The sequence below is a fragment of the Odocoileus virginianus genome, unplaced genomic scaffold (assembly GCF_023699985.2).
Source record: "Odocoileus virginianus isolate 20LAN1187 ecotype Illinois unplaced genomic scaffold, Ovbor_1.2 Unplaced_Scaffold_18, whole genome shotgun sequence".
NCBI classification, from domain to species: Eukaryota; Metazoa; Chordata; class Mammalia; order Artiodactyla; family Cervidae; genus Odocoileus; species Odocoileus virginianus.
This window is the reverse complement of record NW_027224280.1, coordinates 947,759-966,901: the sequence shown is the minus strand read 5'-3', so window position 1 is coordinate 966,901 and position 19,143 is coordinate 947,759. Positions and strand designations below refer to the sequence as shown.

Sequence of the window (19,143 nt, the reverse complement as noted above, 5' to 3'; positions counted from 1 at the left end):
GTTAAGTGTCCTTGAAAGAGAAGAAAGACATGCAGACAGAAGTGGAGACCACGTAGAGACAGAGTCAGACGCTGGAGAGACACGTCCACCTACCAAGGAACACTGAGGAAGACCACTGGGAGCTGGAAAAGAGGCCTCTAGAAGGAACAAAGCCTGCCCACACCTGGATTTCAGAGTTAGGCCTCCAGAAGTAGGAAAGAATGAATTCTAGCTGGTTTAAGCCACCAAGTTTGTAGTCACCTGCTCCAGCAACAACAGGAAACTAATACATTCCCCCGAAATGGCAAGTGCTCTTGTAGAAAAATTGCAGGATACGGTTTGAAAGAGCATTCATGAGCAGAGAACCTATCTGTGCCTTTAACATGTTCCTGAGGCCCATTTGCAACTGAACACTTGGGCTTCAGGAAGTAGATCAGTCTACCCCTGCAGATGACAAGAAAGCCCCCAGCCCAGGCTTATTTTCAGAACAGGATGCTGGCTGGGCCATCATCCAGCCAGACTGATATCCCAATCCTAGTCTGCCCTGGCACTGCCAGATAGCAGGGAGTCCCACACAAAACCCAGGGACGGGAGTCTGTGCCATCCCGTATCCAACCAGGCAGCCCCCGGGGCACAGAGGGATGCTGGGCGCTGAGAAGGAAACCACAATTACAGGGTTGATGCCCACAGCATTGACATCCTCGGAAATATCCAGATTCTTGCAAAACTATAAGGAAGAGTTCTCTGGTGTTGGTACTCTGCCAGAAATGGTGAAGTGGCTTCTGTTGGCCAGGCTGGGGCATCTGGGGCTGGCACAGGGAACAGCATCAGACTTTGGTGGCAGCGCTCCTGGGGAGGACCAGGGTGAACTGCAGCGTCAGGCAGCACGGGGCAAGTGTACCTGTGACATGCATACCTCCTCAGACCAAGAGGTGGTGACAACGCTGTGCAGGATAAACGAAACGACAAGAGAACAGGTTCCAGTGCAAACACACCAGTCCCAAGTTAGGAGGAAGAGATAACCACGTTACATCACACATGAAAAGAGTCGATCCCCCTAATGACCAAAGAGCTCTTTAAGTCAAGGAATAAAAGACTAACAGCCGAATAGAAAAATATGTAAAAAAATCCAAGCAGGCCATTTATACCAGAACTGAAAAGGACCCTTCAAGCTCTGAAGAGATAAGTCAAGCTCACTCTTAACAGAGAGGAGCTCACCTGGTTGGGGGGCACATGGACACCCATCATTCATGGCAGAGCTGTGGGGAGAGCAGGAAGGCACACCAGGGTAGGGGCCCCACCGCTGTCTAGCCCCAGTGGATACTCAATGGTGCTGCTTCGAAGGATCCAACCCAAGGTACGTATGAGAGATGCACAAGGATTTTGTACCACGGCGACCCCGACGTCCATTAGAAGCAGACAGTGTCAGTCCCATGTGCTGCAGCTGCCAAGGGAACAGCACCCAGCTTACAAGACCTGCGCCCCGGGCACTGTGCCAGGTGGCTGGGAGGAAGGCTCTGCCCACCTCAGCCTGGGAAGCCGGTGTCCAGGAGCTCCAGCTGTGGCTTGTGACCTTCCCAGCAAAGGTGGAAAAAGTGTGAACCCCAGAGCCAAGCAGCTCAGGCAGGCAGAACGAATCAAAAGGGCACAGTGGTGGGCCATGCTGGGGCTCCGTGTTGCCCTAAGAGAGGTGAACCTGTGGATGAGGGTGTAGAAGCATGGGGCCCTGTGGCTAGGTCTTGGGGCTCAGAGAGGGCGCCCACTCTGTGTCAGCTGCCCCTAGTTCAGGCCCAGGCAGACAGGAGAGGAAAGCAGCAGAGAGCACAGTCCTGGGCTGCCTGGCAGCCTGCAGCCCTACTCGATGCACTCCATGACGTGTATCTGCAGGGTGTCCATGTCAGGAGCCTGATACTGACACTTGGGGCAGCAGAAGTTGGGCGGCTCCTCAGGGGGGCTTCTCCTCTGGCTGGGCAGGGCCAGGTGAAAGGAGTGATGAGCTGGGGAAAGAGATCAGGCACCAGTTGGGGTGGGCTTTGTGTGTGTGTCCCCCTGCACCAACTGTGGGGCAAGGCGAGGACCAACACCTGGGCTATGATCACCCGAGTCACCAAGGCTAGCATCTCCCCTTTCGGCCTGCCCCTGGGGTACGGGTGTACTGATGGGGAGAAGGGGGCCACTTCCAGTTCCCTCTTCCCCCATAGTATTGGGATCCATCATGCCTCCTCCCTGCTGCTCGCTCACCTGGGGCAGGGGCTAAGGGGGGCTGGGAGACCTCAACGTGCCGTTTCCTCATGTCTTCAATCCTTTGAGAAAAGAAAAGAAAGCATCCAATCAACACATCTGGGTCACGTCTCCAGCATGCACGAGGCTGGGGGAAGGATGGGATGCAAGGCAGGGAGGGGGAGGCCACCTCCCCTTGACCCAATGGGCCCAGGACCCAGCGCCACTGCCTGTGGGGCCTGTGCTCCGACCCCCACCTGGCTGACTCCTGACAGCTGGTCTTCAGCCTGCTGTATTCCCTCTGCAGCTGCTCCAGCTGTTCTTGTAGGAATTCCTTCTTCTCAGCCAGCTTCTCCCGGGCCTGCCTCTCGGCCTGGAAGTCCGCCTTGTAGATATCCGCCTGGCAAAACCAAGAGAGGGGCGGCGTGTGCTGTCCATCGGCCACTCTGTGCCAGGCCCGGGGAACAGACAGGGGACAACAGAGCCCCTCAGCACAAAGACGGTCCCCACCAGGGCGTTGTGAGTTCAAGGAACGTCTTGAAGGGTTCAGAGGCTTTCTAAGAGGTCACTGCCAAATGACGCCCAAGACGCACCAAGTCCTAGCCCTCGTGTCCTACTCTGCGCCCCCCCAGGCCAGCCACAGGGGTAAGCCCTCACCTGGGCTTTTAGCACTGGGACAGTCTCCATCACGATCTTGTGCTGTTCCGCCTCCTCCTTCAGCTTGTCGATCACTTCCTGTTTGGCTACCAGGGCCTCCTCGGCCTGCTGGAGCTGCTGCTTGAGATCTTCCAGCTGCAGTCCCTAGATGTGGGGGACAGGGAGCTGACGGAGCCTCATCCGGCCCAGCCGTGGAGGCCGGGCCATCCCCAGGCCGGCTGCTGCTCCTGGGGAGGAGGACCAAGAGGAACCAAAGACAGGGTGCTGTGCAAGGCATGGGAAAGGCAGAGGAGGCCAGAAAGAACCGCTGGGGTCACCTGACACAACCTCCCCCAGGCTGACGTTCCATCTTGAGCTGTACAGTCCTCCTCCAACCCTCCAAGGGACAGGGGCCACCCACTCCACGCGGACCAGTCTCATGCCCTAGTGCTCCACTATGTGCCTGCTAAGCCAAGTCTCATAGGTCCTCCTGCGACGCCACCTCACAGATGCCCCACAACCCCCTTTCCTGCCCGGGCCTCCACCCCACCCACAGAGACACACTCACACACACACAGATGCACACACACACACACACACACACACAACACCCAGCCTTCCCTCTTGAGGTCAAAGGGCCACGGTTTTGTAACTAACTCTTCATCATGTGACCCAGTTTCAGGCTTTACCCTTATAAGTCTCTTCCAGGTATGTTTCTGTTTTAACTATATCCTTGAAATGTGATCACTAGAAACTACACTCAGGATAGGTCTGATGATGACCAACGAGGCACAGGGCTCCCAGATACCTTCAATACTGGTACGGAAACATTCCCAATGGACGCCTGGCAGGTGGAAGCAGCCACGGAGACAAGCGTGATCCTGCTCAGAGCAGAGCATCTGGAGCCCCGCCCCCAGTCCACCATGGGCAGCAAACAACACAGTCCAAGCATCTCCACCTCCCCCCAATCTGGTCTGACCTGTCACTCCAGGGCCCTGACCAAGCTCTAGGATGAATCGAATATCCCTCTCCAAAGCTAGCTCTGTGAGTCTGTTAAGGTAGGGCCTTGACTTCCAATATCCCGGATATGGGGGGAGGGGATCAGCTCCCAGACTGCAGGGAGAGGAGACAGGGGCAGGTCAGTCCCCAACACCCTGAGGACACCTCTCCTGTACTCACTCGGTTCCGCTCACTGCTCACCATGCTGCTCTTGATGTGGTTGTCATACTCTTGGAAGAGCTGGTGATAGGCCACCTGTAGCTGGGCCAGCTTCCGCCTGAGGAAAAGAACCCACGTTGTCCTGATCCAGCCACAGAGTTCAATTCCACCCCCTTCCTTCTCCTCAAGGCCAAAGGCCAGAATGAGGCTTTTGGGGTGCCTCTGGGTCTTGCAGGCTGTCAGCTCCGAGGCAAGCTTTGCTACCTAGTTCATATCCTTTTCCTTAAATCACACGTTTTCAAAAAAGTATAGAAAGCAATGTGTATCACAAAGCAGAGCTTTGGTCCAACTACACATCTCTGTGAGGTTGGCTTTTCTTCATGTACTTCAATCAAAACATATCACAACAAAAACTAAGTAAGTTCAATCAAAACATTATCACAACAAAAAAGAAAGAAAAACAGTAAAAAACCTGTCACAACAGACTGACCGCAGCAGCAGCAGACAGGAGAGTCCAGCAGTTTTTAGTGAACCAGAGACAATAATGAATGAAATTTATAAAAATGTAATACAACGCCAGTCTCGAAGTATTTATTCTGGAAGACATAGTTCTTTTTCAGAAGAATACGTATTTTTATGTGCAAAAAATAAAACTAAAGACAGATATCCTGTCCCCTTCAAAAAAGTCAACTTCATGAAAATCCAGAAAAGCAGGACGGTTTAAGATGAAAGAAGACTCAAAAGACACCCCAACAAAGATAAAGCAGGATCTTCAACAAGACACTGTGAACATGTGGGCCAGAGGGTGGAATCAGAATGTGGACGGGAGAGTGAAGGATGTCACCCTCTCCAGGACGCCTCTCTGGGGTGTGACGACGGTCAGGGACAGCGTTGGGCTCCCCCCCACCGCGGCCCACTTACTTCTCCTCCGAGGCGGCCTGGCGCTCCATGCGCAGGGCAGCCTCCATGTTCTGGTTCTGCAGACGCAGCTGGTCCACCTGCACACTGTGCCTCTGTTGCAGGGCCTCCCGCTCGCTCTCCAGCTGCCGGGCCTGCTCGCTGGCCACCCGTGCCCTGCAAAGAAGCGCAGGTCACAGGCAGGCCCGGGGCAGGGGGCTACCGGCCAGCCCAGCACCCCCACCACATGGTGCTGAGACAGACACCAGGGCAGGGGACCAGTCCTGGCACAGGGCGATGAAGGGGGAGGACTCCGGGTGACACTGGGATGTGCGCTGGCCGGGGAGACAGGGATGACTGCGAGGTGCCTGGCTCAGAGTGGATTTGGGCTGGGGACAGCCATCCGGGAAGGCTGTTCTGAGGGTGAAGGTGGTCCCAGGGGAAAGGCGCGCCCCAGGAACTGCCCATGAGGTTACAACAGGCGGGTGCTGGGTGTGCTGGCCAGGGCCGTCTAGTGGACGGGTCGGGAGGGACTGCGAGGAAAGAAGCAGAGACAGCCAGCCTTGATAGAATTTCTAGAAGGTGGGGAGGGAGAAGTAACAAATGGGGGGGAGCAGGAAAGGGGCACTGTTCCAGAAACCATGCAGGCTCCACACCTGCCCAAAGAGCCTCCAACTTCCTGCCTGCGGGGACACAGCACTGATGGCCCAGCACCCCCCACCGACCCGGGTCTCCTATGTCCACACAGCGCCCTGCACTCTGGGTCCAGGCTTCGGCCAGGCCACCTGCTGGACTGAGGCTGCCTCAGCCCCACTGCAGGGTGATGGTGGGGCGCTGCTGGAGATCAGCTCTGGTCCCAGCATCTCTCCAAGCCTGGGCCAGTCTATCAGATGCAGATTCCGTCTGTGAGCTGACAAAACCCAGCCCTGTCACTGCCATCATCGGATGGGACTGCCACCTGCCAGGGGCCCAATGAGAGAGGCCTCCTGCCCTGAGCTGTCTAGCTCAGCACGTATGTGCTCAGCCAAGGGGGTAGGAGTAGAGGTGGAGTGATAGGAAAGCAGGGCACCCAAGAGCCTATAATTGCTGGAATAACAGCCCTCCAGGGTCGTTAGAGGACCAAAAGCAGTTACAAAACTGCACTGACAGCGTCCCAACTCCAGCAGCTTCTTTTAGGTGCAAAGAAAAAAAAGATAGGCAGAGAAGATACCAGAGTGTCCTAAAAATTACATGTGCCTTTTCGCAACATGGAGTGACAGAGGCATGTCTGGGAAGATGGCAGTATGCAACAATTCCAGAGCCAGCAGGCTCAGCCTTGAGTGGCCTCCCCGCTCACCGTCTCTTTCCTCAAGGGCAGCAAACTCACACGTGCTTACCTCCTGCCTGCTCCCCCCAGCCTCCTTCAGGAAGGCATCCCAGACACTGCCTGGGGCACCCTGATCACCTCTCGTGCTGCGAGAGCTGGGGCCACCCTGTAGCCCAAACCCATCAGTCTGGGGCACCTGCAGTGGGGCAGCGTGAGAACCACAGAAACATCCATGCCCCTTGACCCAATAACCTCACTTGCAGGAACCTCCCTCTGCAGAAGAGACCAACCAGAGGACCTAAGGATGCTAACTACAAAGGGGCTGGCGTGCAAGGCTGGCCCGGGGGTGGTGCCTGGGCAGTAGGTTGGTGCGAGTCCTTGACATAAATGAGACACTTTCTCTACTGCTAAGAGTGGTCTCTGTGCCTCAGCTGTTGGCACCACAGGGTGGTTTATGGGGCGCACCTGCTTTCCTCTGGGAGTCGGGAAGTTTGGCACGTGAATGGCAGCCATCAGCCCTTAATAATACTCGTGGCAGTGAGTCTCGAGTGGGTTCCCTAGGTCTCCAGGGGGGCATCTGTTGCTGCCAGATAAGGGAGCAAGCTGGGGGCCCCCCAAAGGAGGGAGGGAGGGAGAGAGGGAACCAAAGGCATGGGGTCTTCACCCCTGACCTGTGTCTTCTGCCCCCTGGGGGTCCCAGTGTGTGCCCTTTCCTTGGGGGAAGCCTGGAAACATGATGACAGGCCTCCTGAGGGCTGCCCTCAGCAGCCCCCCTCACCTTACCTCCACCTCTGGAAGCATCTCCCCCTCATCCAGGCAAATGAAGCGGTGGAAAGAGATCCCGTCCTGTGAGCCCCCCGTCCCAGGCTTTCCTCATCCCCGCAAATGGGGGGAAAGGAGAGGCAGGGACGTGGGAGCCTTTCCACCTCTGAGATTCAGTGCTGGGGAAGGCAAGACTCAAACAGAGTGACAAAGATACACACTCCACTCCACGGGCCCCAGGCCACTGGAAGGTGATGTGGACTGACACCATTTCCAGAAGACTTGTACAAGAAACAAGATGCAAGAGTTGGCCCAACTCCCCTTTGCCTAGCTCCCCTCATCAAGCTGTCCAGACTACAGTCCCCTGAGACGGAGGCCTGCTCAAGCCCTGGATCAAGCCCCAGTCCTCGGCTTTCCCCGCCCCTCGGTACCAACCACCACACAGACCTCCCAGCCAGGCCTGGGGGCCTGCACATGCGCACTGATGCACTCGCACACGTGCACCCAGCCCCATCCACCATTCCTTCTCAAGGGCAGTCTCAAGCCCATGACCCTCTCCATGTACATGCATGTGAGGATGACCTGCTCTGTCTTAAGGCCTTCAGTACCCTCCACAAGCTGAGAGTTTCCACAGTCCCACCTCCAGGACCGACTTGTCTCTTGCAACCCAACTTAGCTATCTGACTACCTGTCTAACTTCTCCACCTTGAAGCCCATGGGCACACCCTATGGATTAACGCCCACACTGCAGCCCACCACTGGGCCCAGCCTGCTGAGAGCCCCTTGCTGGGCAGCTGCAATAAGCTTGCCCAGGCTCCCAGTTCCACCCCTGTGTCTGTAGGAGTTCCCCAAGGCTGCCCAAAAGGACCACAAATTTGGCAGGCGGTTAAGATAACAGAACAGATTGCTTTCTAGAGGCCAGGAGCCCAAGAGCAAGCTGTCAGCAGTGCTGGATCGTTCTGAGGGCTTTGGGGGAGGATCAGCTCCAGGCCACTGCCTTGGCTTCTGGGGGTGGCCAGCGGTCCTTGGTATTCATCAGCTGTAGCTGCATCACTCCATCTCTGCCTCCATCATCATGTGACCATCTTCCCTGTATGTCTGTTTCTCTTCCAAGGACACCAGTCATTGGATTTAAACCCATCCTCAGCTACTGTGACCTCACCTTAACTTGGTTATATCTGCAAAGACCTCATGTTTAACTAAGGTCACATTCTGAGGTACTAGGGGTTAGGATATGGACATTTCTTTGGGGGAAACATAACAATCCATAATATCCCCCACACTCCAGAGGAATCCACATAGCACAGCTCCTTCCCCCGGTTCCTGTCACACTCAGGATCAAAGCCTGAATCCTTCCACTGGCTTACTAATCCTACATGACTAGTCCCCACCATGACTACCTCCTCAGCCCCTTTCCATTCTGCCCCAGCTATGCTTGCCTCTTTAGTCTTCCCTGAACATTACAGGTATGCTCCTGCCTCAGGACCTTTGCACATACTTTCCTCTCCTCTAAAACAGTCTTTCCCCAGATATCCATATCGCTCATGTCCTCACTGTCTTCCAGGCTTACTCGATGGCAACTTAGTGAGGCCTTCCCCACCTAAGAGTGCAAATAGCCCACACCACCTGTCCTGTTAGATGAATATCTCCACTTGGATATCTAGTCATCCTCTCAAAACTAACCTCGGTAAAACTACAGTCCTGATCATCCCCAGAGGCCAGTTCCACTCATGGCCTTCCTTGTTACCAGTAGATGGCTAACCCATGATCTAGTTGGCAGGACAAAACCTTCAAGTCCTTCTTGAGTCCCATCTATCTCTCACTGCTCATGTCGGATCCATCAGGAAATCCTATCAAGATGTATCTTAGAATCTATTTGATGACACTTAGCAGGTCGGAGAAGGCAATGGCACCCCACTCCAGTACTCTTGCCTGGAAAATCCCATGGACAGAGGAGGAGCCTGGTAGGCTGCAGTCCATGAGGTCGCTAAGAGTCGGACATGACTGAGTGACTTCACTTTCACTTTTCACTTTCATGCACTGGAGAAGGAAATGGCAACCCACTCCAGTGTTCTTGCCTGGAGAATCCCAGGGACAGGGGAGCCTGGTGGGCTGCCGTCTATGGGGTCTCACAGAGTCGGACACAACTGAAGTGACTTAGCAGCAGCAGCAGCAGGTAATGGTACTATTTTACGTGTGACAGTGCTGTTGTGGTTATGTTTCTTTCAAAGTCATTTCTTAGAGATACACATGGAACTTTTTATGGAAGAAATCACACGGTGTCTGGAATTTGGTTCTAAAAAATGGGTGAAATCCTAGGTACCTACCTGAAAGAAATGAAAACTCATGTCCGCACAGGAATGTTCATAGCAGCATTACTCCTAACAGTCAGAATGGAAACGACCCACATGTCCATCAAATGAAGACTGAATAAAAAAATACGTAGTCTCTCTCTATACTAGAATATCATCCAGCCATAAAGTGAAATGAGGTACTTGGACAAACTACAGCATGGATGAACCTCAAAAACATGATGCTGAGTGAAAGTAGCCAGACACAAGAGCCACACATTGCAGGATTCCACTCACAGGAGATGTGCAGGTACCTGGGGCTTGGGGGGATGGGACTGCGGAGTGACCACTCATGGGGACACTGTTTCTTCCTAGGGTTTCTTCTTGTGGTTTTGGAACTACATAAAGGAAAGAGATGGTTGGCCAACTCTAAGACTATACCAAAAACTATTGAATTCTACACTTTCAAGGGGGGAATTTTATGGTATATGAGTTTTATTCTGGTTTCTCCAGGGTTAGCATCTTACCCCCATCACCTGCTGTCCATGTGCAAGAGTTTCTCTTATGTATACACCTGGGGTACAACTGACGAGGTGAGGGTAACCTGAACTTTCAACTTGAAGAAAAAATGCCAGATGGTTTTTCAAAGCAGTGTCACCAACTGATGCTTCTAGCAGCAACATGAAGCCACGGCCTCTCCAATACCCACTACTGTCAGACTTGTCAGCTACCAATAGGGCTTTGGCAGTGGCTCTGATCGCTACTGTGAAGACAGCAACCCATCCCTTGAGTACAGGGCAGGCAGATGCTCTGCAGGCATTCTGAGAACAGCAGCCTTCTCCTCCTCCCTTCTGCACCAGTTCAGGGTGGTAGTGGCTTTACTGGTGGCCCCAAGGTGGTATGGCCATGGCCTAACCTGCAGTTAGGCCTAACTTGAGCACCGAAGAATTGATGCTTTTGAACTGTGATGTTGGAGAAGACTCTTGAGAGTCCCTTGGACTTCAAGGAGATCCAACCAGTCCATCCTAAAGGAAATCAGTCCTGAATGTTCATTGGAAGGACTGATGTTGAAGCTGAAACTCCAATACTTTGGCCACCTGATGCGAAGAGCTGACTCACTGGAAAAGACCCTAATGCTGGGAAAGATTGAAGGCAGAAGGAGAAGGGTGATGACAGAGGATGAGATGGTTGGATGGCATCACTGACTCAATGGACATGAGTTTGAGTAAACTCTGGGAATTGGTGATGGACAGGGAGGCCTGGTGTTCTGTGACTCATGGGGTCACAAAGAGTCGGAAACAACTGAGTGACTGAACTAAACTAAACTAACCCACAGTACGTGTCAATGGCATCTGATCTGGAGACACGGTCACTGCAGATATGGTGGTGTGACGATGAGGTCATACTGGAGGAGGGCAGGCCTCTGATCCAGTGACTGCTGAGAACTACAAAAGACTCGGACACTTGAGCAAGCTCTACTGTGATTTCTTGCAGCCTAAGGTCACGACCCTAGGCTGATCCAGCTCCCTTTTCAGTTCCCATCTGAGAAAACAGGGCTGGCAAAAGAATGTACAGTTTGTTCCAACCAACATTTCACTGAGCCCCCTCTTTCTCTGAGTCTTTCCTAAGAAGGCTCCCCACATGTGAACCCCTACTCTGTCCCTTTGAGATGTCCGTGTACCTCCAACAACTCAGGAGAGGCTTTCTTGGGACCTGAGAGCCATTCCTTTGAAATGGAATCCTCAGGAAGGACAGGGCCTGAGTCTCCCCATCTCTGAGTAGGATGGAATCATAACATCCAAGAACTAACCCAAGGGACGGACATTGCTGACCTCACCACATTGATCCTGACCAACCCACCATGGGTTTTCACTCGAGACCCTGCTCACTGACCCCACCTCACTCTCCCTTCAAATCACCAGCACCCCTGTGCCAATCAGAAGGGTGCCTGGCACTTTTGCCTGCTGACAGTGGTTACCAAACAAAACCGGTTCCTACCCCTTTACCCAGTTGAGCTGCTCTTTGACACTTGTGTCTTCATAAGAAGATGAGGAAAGATGCCCAGACACCCAGGGTGAAGGCCACGTGACAGTGTGTTTGCAAACCATGGAACACTGAGTCCTCCCAGCCAGTACCTGAGGCTAGGAGACAGGCTTGGACCAGATCCTGCCCTCAGAAGGAACCGACCCTTTCCATGCCTGGATCATGTATTTCTGGCCTCCACAACTGGCAGACTACATGTTTCTGTGGCTTCTGACCACCCTGTTTGTGGTACTCTGTTACAGTAGCCCCAGGAACCTGAGACACTTCCCAAGGGCTCCGCCGGGCTGTCTACGCCGCCAGCAGCATGATTTCTGGCCAGACCCTGGACCACACATACCAGCTTGATCTCCGGAGCCCAAAGATCAAGTACCTAAGGTGAGTCATGCAGGCGCCCCAGGCCTCCAGGGGTGACCCCCCCCCCGGCCACAAGTCCCCAGAGAGCATACTGTCACGCATGGCCCCGTCTCTCCTGGACTTGCCCTCCATTCCTTTAGCTTTGCTGATTTCAACCCATATCCCAGCCAGCGGCTCACCCTAATGCCATAACTGGGAGGACAACAGCTTTCCCCAACTCCAGGAGCCCCCTACCCCAGCACCCCCAGGCAGGCGGCCAGGTCCCTACCTGCTGGCACGTCTTCAGACACTCCACCTCCTGCAGGGCCTGCTCCCTCTGCTGGCGCAGTTCACGTTTCTCCAGGCTCAGCCTCACCACCAAGTCCCGGGCCTCCTGGAACTTCTGCATGAGGAAGGCCTTCTCCTCCCTCTGGTTGCCCTGGAAACGTTGCAGCTCCTCACAGCGCTCGCGCAGCATCTGGTTGCTCTGGCGGATGGCGTCTGCAAAGATGGCTGGCGCTAGGTGAGTCCAGGGCCTGTGGCCCCGCACCACCCCGAGGACTCTCCCATTGGGATGACTCCCCAATGCTCCCTTGTTTTGCCAATCATTTTCAAGGTCAGCTGCACAAATGACATGCCCCCAGTGTCCATGAGAGCTTCACTTAAAAGTACGTGTCACGTGCACCCCAATGTTCATCGCAGCACTGTTTATAATAGCCAGGACATGGAAGCAACCTAGATGCCCATAAGCAGACGAATGGATGAGGAAGCTGTGGTACATATACACCATGGAATATTACTCAGCCATTAAAAAGAATTCATTTGAATCAGTTCTAATGAGATGGATGAAACTGGAGCCCATTATGCAGAGCGAAGTAAGCCAGAAAGATAAAGACCATTACAGTATACTAACACATATATATGGAATTTAGAAAGATGGTAACGATAACCCTATATGCAAAACAGAAAAAGAGACTCAGATGTATAGAACAGACTTGTGGACTCTGGGAGAAGGCGAGGGTGGGATGTTTCAAGAGAACAGCATCGAAACATGTATATTATCTAGGGTGAAACAGATCACCAGCCCAGGTTGGGTGCATGAGACAGGTGCTCGGGCCTGGTGCACTGGGAAGACCCAGAGGGATCGGGTGGAGAGGGCGGTGGGAGGGGGGACCGGGATGGGGAATACATGTAAATCCATGGCTAATTCATTTCAATGTATGACAAAAACTACTGCAATGATGTAAAGTAATTAGCCTCCAACTAATAAATATAAATGAAAAAATAATAATAACTATAAATAGAGTATAACCTTTAAAATTATAAATCACTATGTTGTACATTTGAAATACATATTATTGTAAATCAACTATACTTCAATAAAAAAATTTTAAAGCTTGCAAATAAAAAAATAAATAAATAAATAAAAGCACGTGTCAAGGAGTCCCTAGTGGCCTCATGGTTGGGACCCAGTGCTTTTACTGCCCTGGCCCAGGTTCAATTCCTGGTCAGGGAACTGAGGTCCCACAAGACGCACAGTGTGGCAAAAAAAAAAAAAAAAAAAGTCAAATGTCAGGTTCTTTGTTCTTTGTAAGTGACTCTGGAACTCACCTGCCTTCTGCGTGGGTCAGAGCAGGCCCCTGGGTCACTGCCTTCGGGATCAAGCTGGGGGCAAACTTCCCTGAGCTCTGCTGGCCCCAGACTGAGGGAGGTCTTGGGGGGGGCGGGGCCAGAAGTCTGGGAGCAAGTGAGTTCTATGAGCCTCACCATCCTTGTGTAAACATTCAATGGGGACAAGCATCCCCATTTCACAGAGACAGGACAGGTAACATGGAAAAGCAGCCAAAGTGCCTGGTGCACGAGACAGCTTCAAGAACCACTTTGTCCTCCTCTTCCTGGGCAGTCAGCAAGGGCTGAGGAAAGGAGGGCCACCCACCCGGGGACTTCCCCAGACAGCAGCCCACTGTTGGTACTGACAAAACGGATCCATGGCTTGTGAAGGTGCTAGCCACCACAGAACTGGATTAGAGGGGGCCCCCTCTCTGGTCAGAACCCCTGACGAGCTAAATAGGCCTACTGATGGAACATTCTTTAGCTAGAACTGCAATGGCTCCTGAGCCTGGCTCCAGAGCCATCTTCTACGCACCACTGTCCCTGTGAGACTCCAGCCCTGCAAGGGAGCGAATGATCTGAGACAGGGCTTTCTGCCTCAGGCCCACAGTACCCCCACCGGCCCCCACTGTCCTGGGGATGAGCTCAGACCACACATGTAGCTGTGGAGAGCGAGCTGTCTCCCTGCCCCAAACCTGGCTGCCAGCTCAATGTGGCCCCAACACAGAAACATATTTAACGACATCTGAGGGATATTGTTGGTTGTCTTAACTGGGGGCAGGGGGTGGCGATTGAGAGGCTCATGCTCCACCCACAGTGATCTGGAAGTCCCTTCCCCAAAGCGCCCAAGGGCCCTTCCTAGGAAGCCCCAGCCTAGCCCAGAGCAGACCACGCCCCTTCCAGATAGCCACGCCCCTTTCCAGGATACTGTTTGATGCTTCTGTCCAAGGGGTCGCAGAGAGTCAGACACACGACTGAATGACTGAATGACAACAATGGCTGATCAGTACGGAGGCACAGGGGCCTGACGGTCTTGGCCCGACAGGGACAACCCAGAAAGGTCACCTCAGCTCCAGAGCTCCTTGGAGGGTGGGCAGCCCAGCTTCTCCCTCTGCCCGTCCCTGCTTCTTCACTGCCCTGCCCTTCCCATCCCATCCCCTCCCCTCCTCAGTGTTGGTCCTGACTCTAAACATTCTGGATGGCACTCTGTAGCTAACAGTCACTTCCAGAGAACCCCAAGGGAAACGAAGGAGGAGGCTGGCTGAGCCAGAGCCACGAACTGGCTCTCAGGCGCCTGCCCAACCCAGTCCCAGAAAATGCAGAGGCACTGGGTGAGTGGGGTCAATCCTCCAGCAGGACCTGCTCCCCAGACATTTGACTCTGCCCACCTGCTGTCGCCCTCACCTCGGAGCTCTTGATTCTCCTCCAGACAGCGCTGGAAGGTCTCAGGGGTGCCCTGCTCTGAAGGCACGTGGAGCATGGCTGGCTTCCCCAGAGAAGACTCTTCACCCAGCATGTCCTGGTCCCCTGCTGGGCCACCACTCGGCTGCACCATCTCACACAGTGGACTCTTCCAGGGGGGCCTGCTCATCCAACACGTCAGGGCCTGAAAGAGAGTTAGCAGGGGGAGGATATAAAGAGACCTATGCAGAATTCTCCTACCCTGCAGGATGAGGAGTCCTGGCGTCACACTTCAAGCAGAATATGAGCATGCTGGCAAGTGGAAAAAGATGCTAACATGGGCTTTCTGGTCTAAGAGGTAGCACATAATCCCATTCCAAAGGGAGGTGCAGATTCTTCTGTGGGGCTTGGAAAGGTCATGGTTCAGCACTGCTTGTAAACTGTAAGTTGAAGTTAAGAACATCACCAGAGAGGAGAAATCACAGAGAAAACTGGTTTTGGAGGGATATGTCGGTGTGCTGGAAATCCTACTCCCCCACACACACACTTCCAAGCATGAGTGGAGGTGAGTGGCCCCTCACCTAGTATAGTGAGTTGAATGATGACCCCCAATAAAATATGTCCACGTCCTGACACCCAGAACCTGTGACTGTGAACTGCGGAAAAGAGTCTTTGCAGATGCAATAAAATTAAGGATCTGGAGATAAGATAATCCTGGATGAGAAAGGCCCTATATCCAACATGTGTCCTTATGAGACACAGAAGAGGAGAGACACAGACAGAGGAGACGCCATGTGAAAATAGAGGCAGAGACAGGAGGGATGTGGCCACAAGCCCAGGGACACCTGGAGCCCCCGGAGGCTGGAAAAAGCCCAAAGGACCCTGCCCTGGAGCCTCCGAAGGAAGCATGGCCTTATCAACACCTTGACCTCAGGCTCTTGGTCTCCAGAGCCAGAAAAGGATAAACTTCTGTTGTTTTAAGCCCCTGCCCCCGCTTGTGGCCATCTCTTACAGCAACCCTAGGAAATCCATAGACAAGTAAGAGGGTCTTCACAGAGATCACTCGGAGCCTGGTGAGTGCTCTTTGGAACAGAGGGGCTGAAGTGGATTATCCCGCATTTGATGTGTACTGAGACATCTGAAAGCAGGGCCTGGACTCACAGATGAAGGCAGGGAGGCAGAGAAAGGCTGAGCCATTTGTGTTCTCTTGTGACCTGGAGTACAGAGAGGGAGTCTACACCAGACAGCATCAACCTGGAGCCCTTTTAAGTCCTGCCCAAGAAGACTGGCTACATGAAGAGGAAGCTAATCCCAGCCAGAGACTAGAACACCAAATGAGCTTGGACATTTCACTATTACACTGATGCTTCACTGAACACCCTACTAACCCATTGGCAGTATCTGATGGATCACTGATCCCTGATTCCAGAACAGCCCACTCTCTTGGTTTCCCGCCTACCTCACTGGCTGCTCCCTCTCAGGCTCTTTCACTGGCCCATCCTCATCAACCCAGCCCTTCCTTCAGTTGGTTGTGCCCCAGGGCTCTGTCCTGGGACCTTTTCTCTAACTTCAGTCACTCCAATACTAATTCCATCCAGACTCAAAACTGTAGCCCTCATCTTAATGCTGATGATGCCCCAAATCAGAACTCTTTCCTGAACTCCCAACTCACACATCAAATTCCAGATCTCCACTTGGATATCTAGTCATCCTTTCAAAACTAACCTCAGTAAAACTACACTCTTGATCATCCCTAGAGGCCAGTTCCATTCATGGCCTTCCTTGTTACCAGTAGATGGCTAACCCATGCTCTAGTCGGCAGAACAAAACCTTCAAGTCCTTCTTGAGTCCCATCTATCTCTCACAGTTCATGTCGGATCCATCAGGAAATCCTGTGAAGATGTATCTTAGAGTCTATTTGATGACACTTAGCAGGTAATGGTAGTATTTTACATGTGATAGTGCTGGGGTGGTTATGTTTCTTTCAAAGTCATTTCTTAGAGGTGCACATGAAAATTTTTATGAAAGAAATCACACGGTGTCTGGGTTTGGTTCTAAATAATGGGTGAACTCCTACGTATCTACCTGAAAGAAATGAAAACTCATGTCCACACAGAAATGTTTGTAGCAGCATTACTCCTAACAGCCAGAGTGAAAATGACCCAGATGTTTATCAACTGATGAACAGACAAAATCTAGTTCACTCCCACGCTGCAACATTATGCTAATAAAAAAGAAACAACTCATAAAAGACCAGATATTATGATTCCACTTACATGAAATGTCCAGAATAGGTAAATACATACAAACAGAAAGACTAGTGGATGCTTAGAGCAGGGGTAGATGGGGTGGTGAGAGTGATGGCTGAAGTTTATGGGGTTTCTTTTTGGAGTGATGAAAATGTTCTGGAATTAATGGTGATAGTTGTGTAAGTCTGTGAATGCACTGAAAAACCAGTGAACTGTATACTTTAAACGGATGATTTGCAAGGTATGTGAATTATATTTCAACAAAGCTGTTTTTGAGGAGTATGAATTAAAAATAGCCACGAGTTGGTAACTGTTGAAGCTGGGAAGTGAGTACATTGAATTTACTAGACCATTCTACTTTTCTACGCCTTTGAAATTTTACACAATAAAATGATAAAAGTAATATCACCGTTCACGTGATTACTGTAATAACCTCCTAAAAGTCACCCAGCTCCTACACGTGCCACCCCCATAGTCAGTTCTCCCCACTGCGCCAGACCAGTCATCCTAAAAGGTGATTCTGATCACATCCCTCCGCTGCTGGGATCCCTATCATAGATCTTCATTGCCAATAGCTTAAAACCCAAATTCCCACCACTACCTACAAGGCCGTGCACTATCTGTTCTCCCATTAAAGTGAAAGTCGCTCAGTTGTGTCCGACTCTTTGCGACCCCATGGACTGTACAGTCCATGGAATTCTCCAGGCCAGAATACTGGAGTGGGTAGCCTTTCCCTTCTCCAGGGGATCTTCCCAACCCAGGGATCGAACCCAGGTCTCCCACATTGCAGGCGGATTCTTTACCAACTGAGCCACCAGGGAAGCCCAAGAATACTGGAGTGGGTAGCCTATCCCTTCTCCAGGGGATCTTCCTGACCCAGGAATCAAACCGGCTTCCACTCTAAGTATTCTCCTCGCTCACTCTACTCCAGGTATAGCGGCCTCGTTACTGAGTTCCTCGAACATGTCAGGATGGCTCATTCATCCTCAAGTCACAGAAATGATACGAGATCCAGGAGACATTCATCGTTTTGCAAAGGAGCAAAATGATGCACATGAGGTAAAATACTTAGTCGGCAAGTCATATTTGACGCCTTTTTAAAGAACTTTAACCTGAAATGCACAGACGATGAACAGAAAATGTCTCCGACCTATAAGAGTCATTCACAAACTAGGGGTGTGGACAAGACGCGCTGGCGGAGGAAGGAGAGGCGGAAACAAACCCGCTCGCCGCCAAAGTAACCTGAGTCCTCAATCGGCCTGCCTCCACCGGTGTTCTGGAAGTGCGCAGCAGAACCCGGCCGGACCGAACAGGAGGGAGAAGCCTGGTCATCCGGGGGGAGGGGGTATCGGAGGCGGCAGAACGCCCACCGATGATACCCTGTCTTCGGAAGAGGGCCACACCTGTCAGCTGAGTCGGTCCGACGTGAGAAGGGCGGCAACAGCGGTCCCCAAGCGTTCCTCGGACCCCCGGCGCTCCGAGAAAATCCGGGTTCCGCTGTAGCCCTTCCCTTCTCCCGCTGCCAACTTCTCACTTCCGGCTTCCGGTGTCTAAGCTGTGGGATCCGGAAGTAAAAGGCTCAGGTCCCGCCCCTGCCTGGCCGGCCAACGGAAGGTACAAAGAAGGCTGCCCAAGACGGAAACCTGAAGCTGACAGCGTTGGTTGGCCTGTGGGACATTCCCCAGTAATCAGCGTCGCGACCTGCATTCCTCCTTGTCTCTCCAGCAGGGGCGGCACCCAGCCACCAGACGTTTGGCCGTCCCCCCCTCCCGCTAGGTTTGGAACCACGACGAGGCTATTATCTAAGAGGGCCGGTTTGACCTGCTCCGGCGACCGGTCCGGCGAGGGGACGGAGCTGCAGAAGACCCCACCCACCAAAGGGTCGAGGGGCGGGGTCAAGCAGCTGGCGGAAGTGGAGACCTGCGCAGGACCTCCCCGGGGCCCCGCGCCGAAAGCCGGACTCTAGGGGCGGGGTCGGGCCAGGGATGGGGACGCGGGCGAGCTGCGGGGAGCTGCAGGCGGACTCGCGAGGTAGCGGGGACACGGCGCAGCCGCAGCTGAGACAGCAGGCGGCCCGCGGCTCAGCGGCCGGCACAGGTGCTCGAGGGGCAGGGCGGGCCAGGGCTGGGGCCTCCACGCGGAGCTGGGGGAGGGCCCGAGGCGGGGGGAGGGCCCCGGGCCTGGCCGGGATGCGCGCGCACCTGCCCGCGCCCTCGCCCCTCCCCGCCCCACGAGGGAGGGGCCTGCGGAGGCCACA

The 19,143-nt window shown here is 53.2% G+C and overlaps 2 protein-coding genes across 2 annotated transcripts in view; one reads left to right on the top strand and one right to left on the bottom strand.

Moving 5' to 3' along the window:
- Window positions 1-957: 957 nt before the first annotated feature.
- The window catches only part of IKBKG (inhibitor of nuclear factor kappa B kinase regulatory subunit gamma), a 22,521-nt gene continuing 4,335 nt past the window's right edge, over window positions 958-19,143 (bottom strand). Inside the window, exons 2-7 of the mRNA XM_070462920.1 lie at window positions 14,641-14,842; window positions 11,915-12,126; window positions 2,857-3,000; window positions 2,457-2,599; window positions 2,221-2,282; window positions 958-1,976 (exon numbers count right to left, since the gene is read on the bottom strand). Coding sequence (XP_070319021.1) covers window positions 1,834-1,976; window positions 2,221-2,282; window positions 2,457-2,599; window positions 2,857-3,000; window positions 11,915-12,126; window positions 14,641-14,827 — 891 coding nt within the window. The 5' untranslated portion in view covers window positions 14,828-14,842 and the 3' untranslated portion in view covers window positions 958-1,833. The remainder of the gene's footprint in view (window positions 1,977-2,220; window positions 2,283-2,456; window positions 2,600-2,856; window positions 3,001-11,914; window positions 12,127-14,640; window positions 14,843-19,143) is intronic.
- G6PD (glucose-6-phosphate dehydrogenase) overlaps window positions 18,303-19,143 on the top strand; it is a 13,736-nt gene continuing 12,895 nt past the window's right edge. Inside the window, exon 1 of the mRNA XM_070462916.1 lies at window positions 18,303-18,983. Within this exon, the coding sequence (XP_070319017.1) occupies window positions 18,872-18,983 (112 nt within the window). The 5' untranslated portion in view covers window positions 18,303-18,871. The remainder of the gene's footprint in view (window positions 18,984-19,143) is intronic.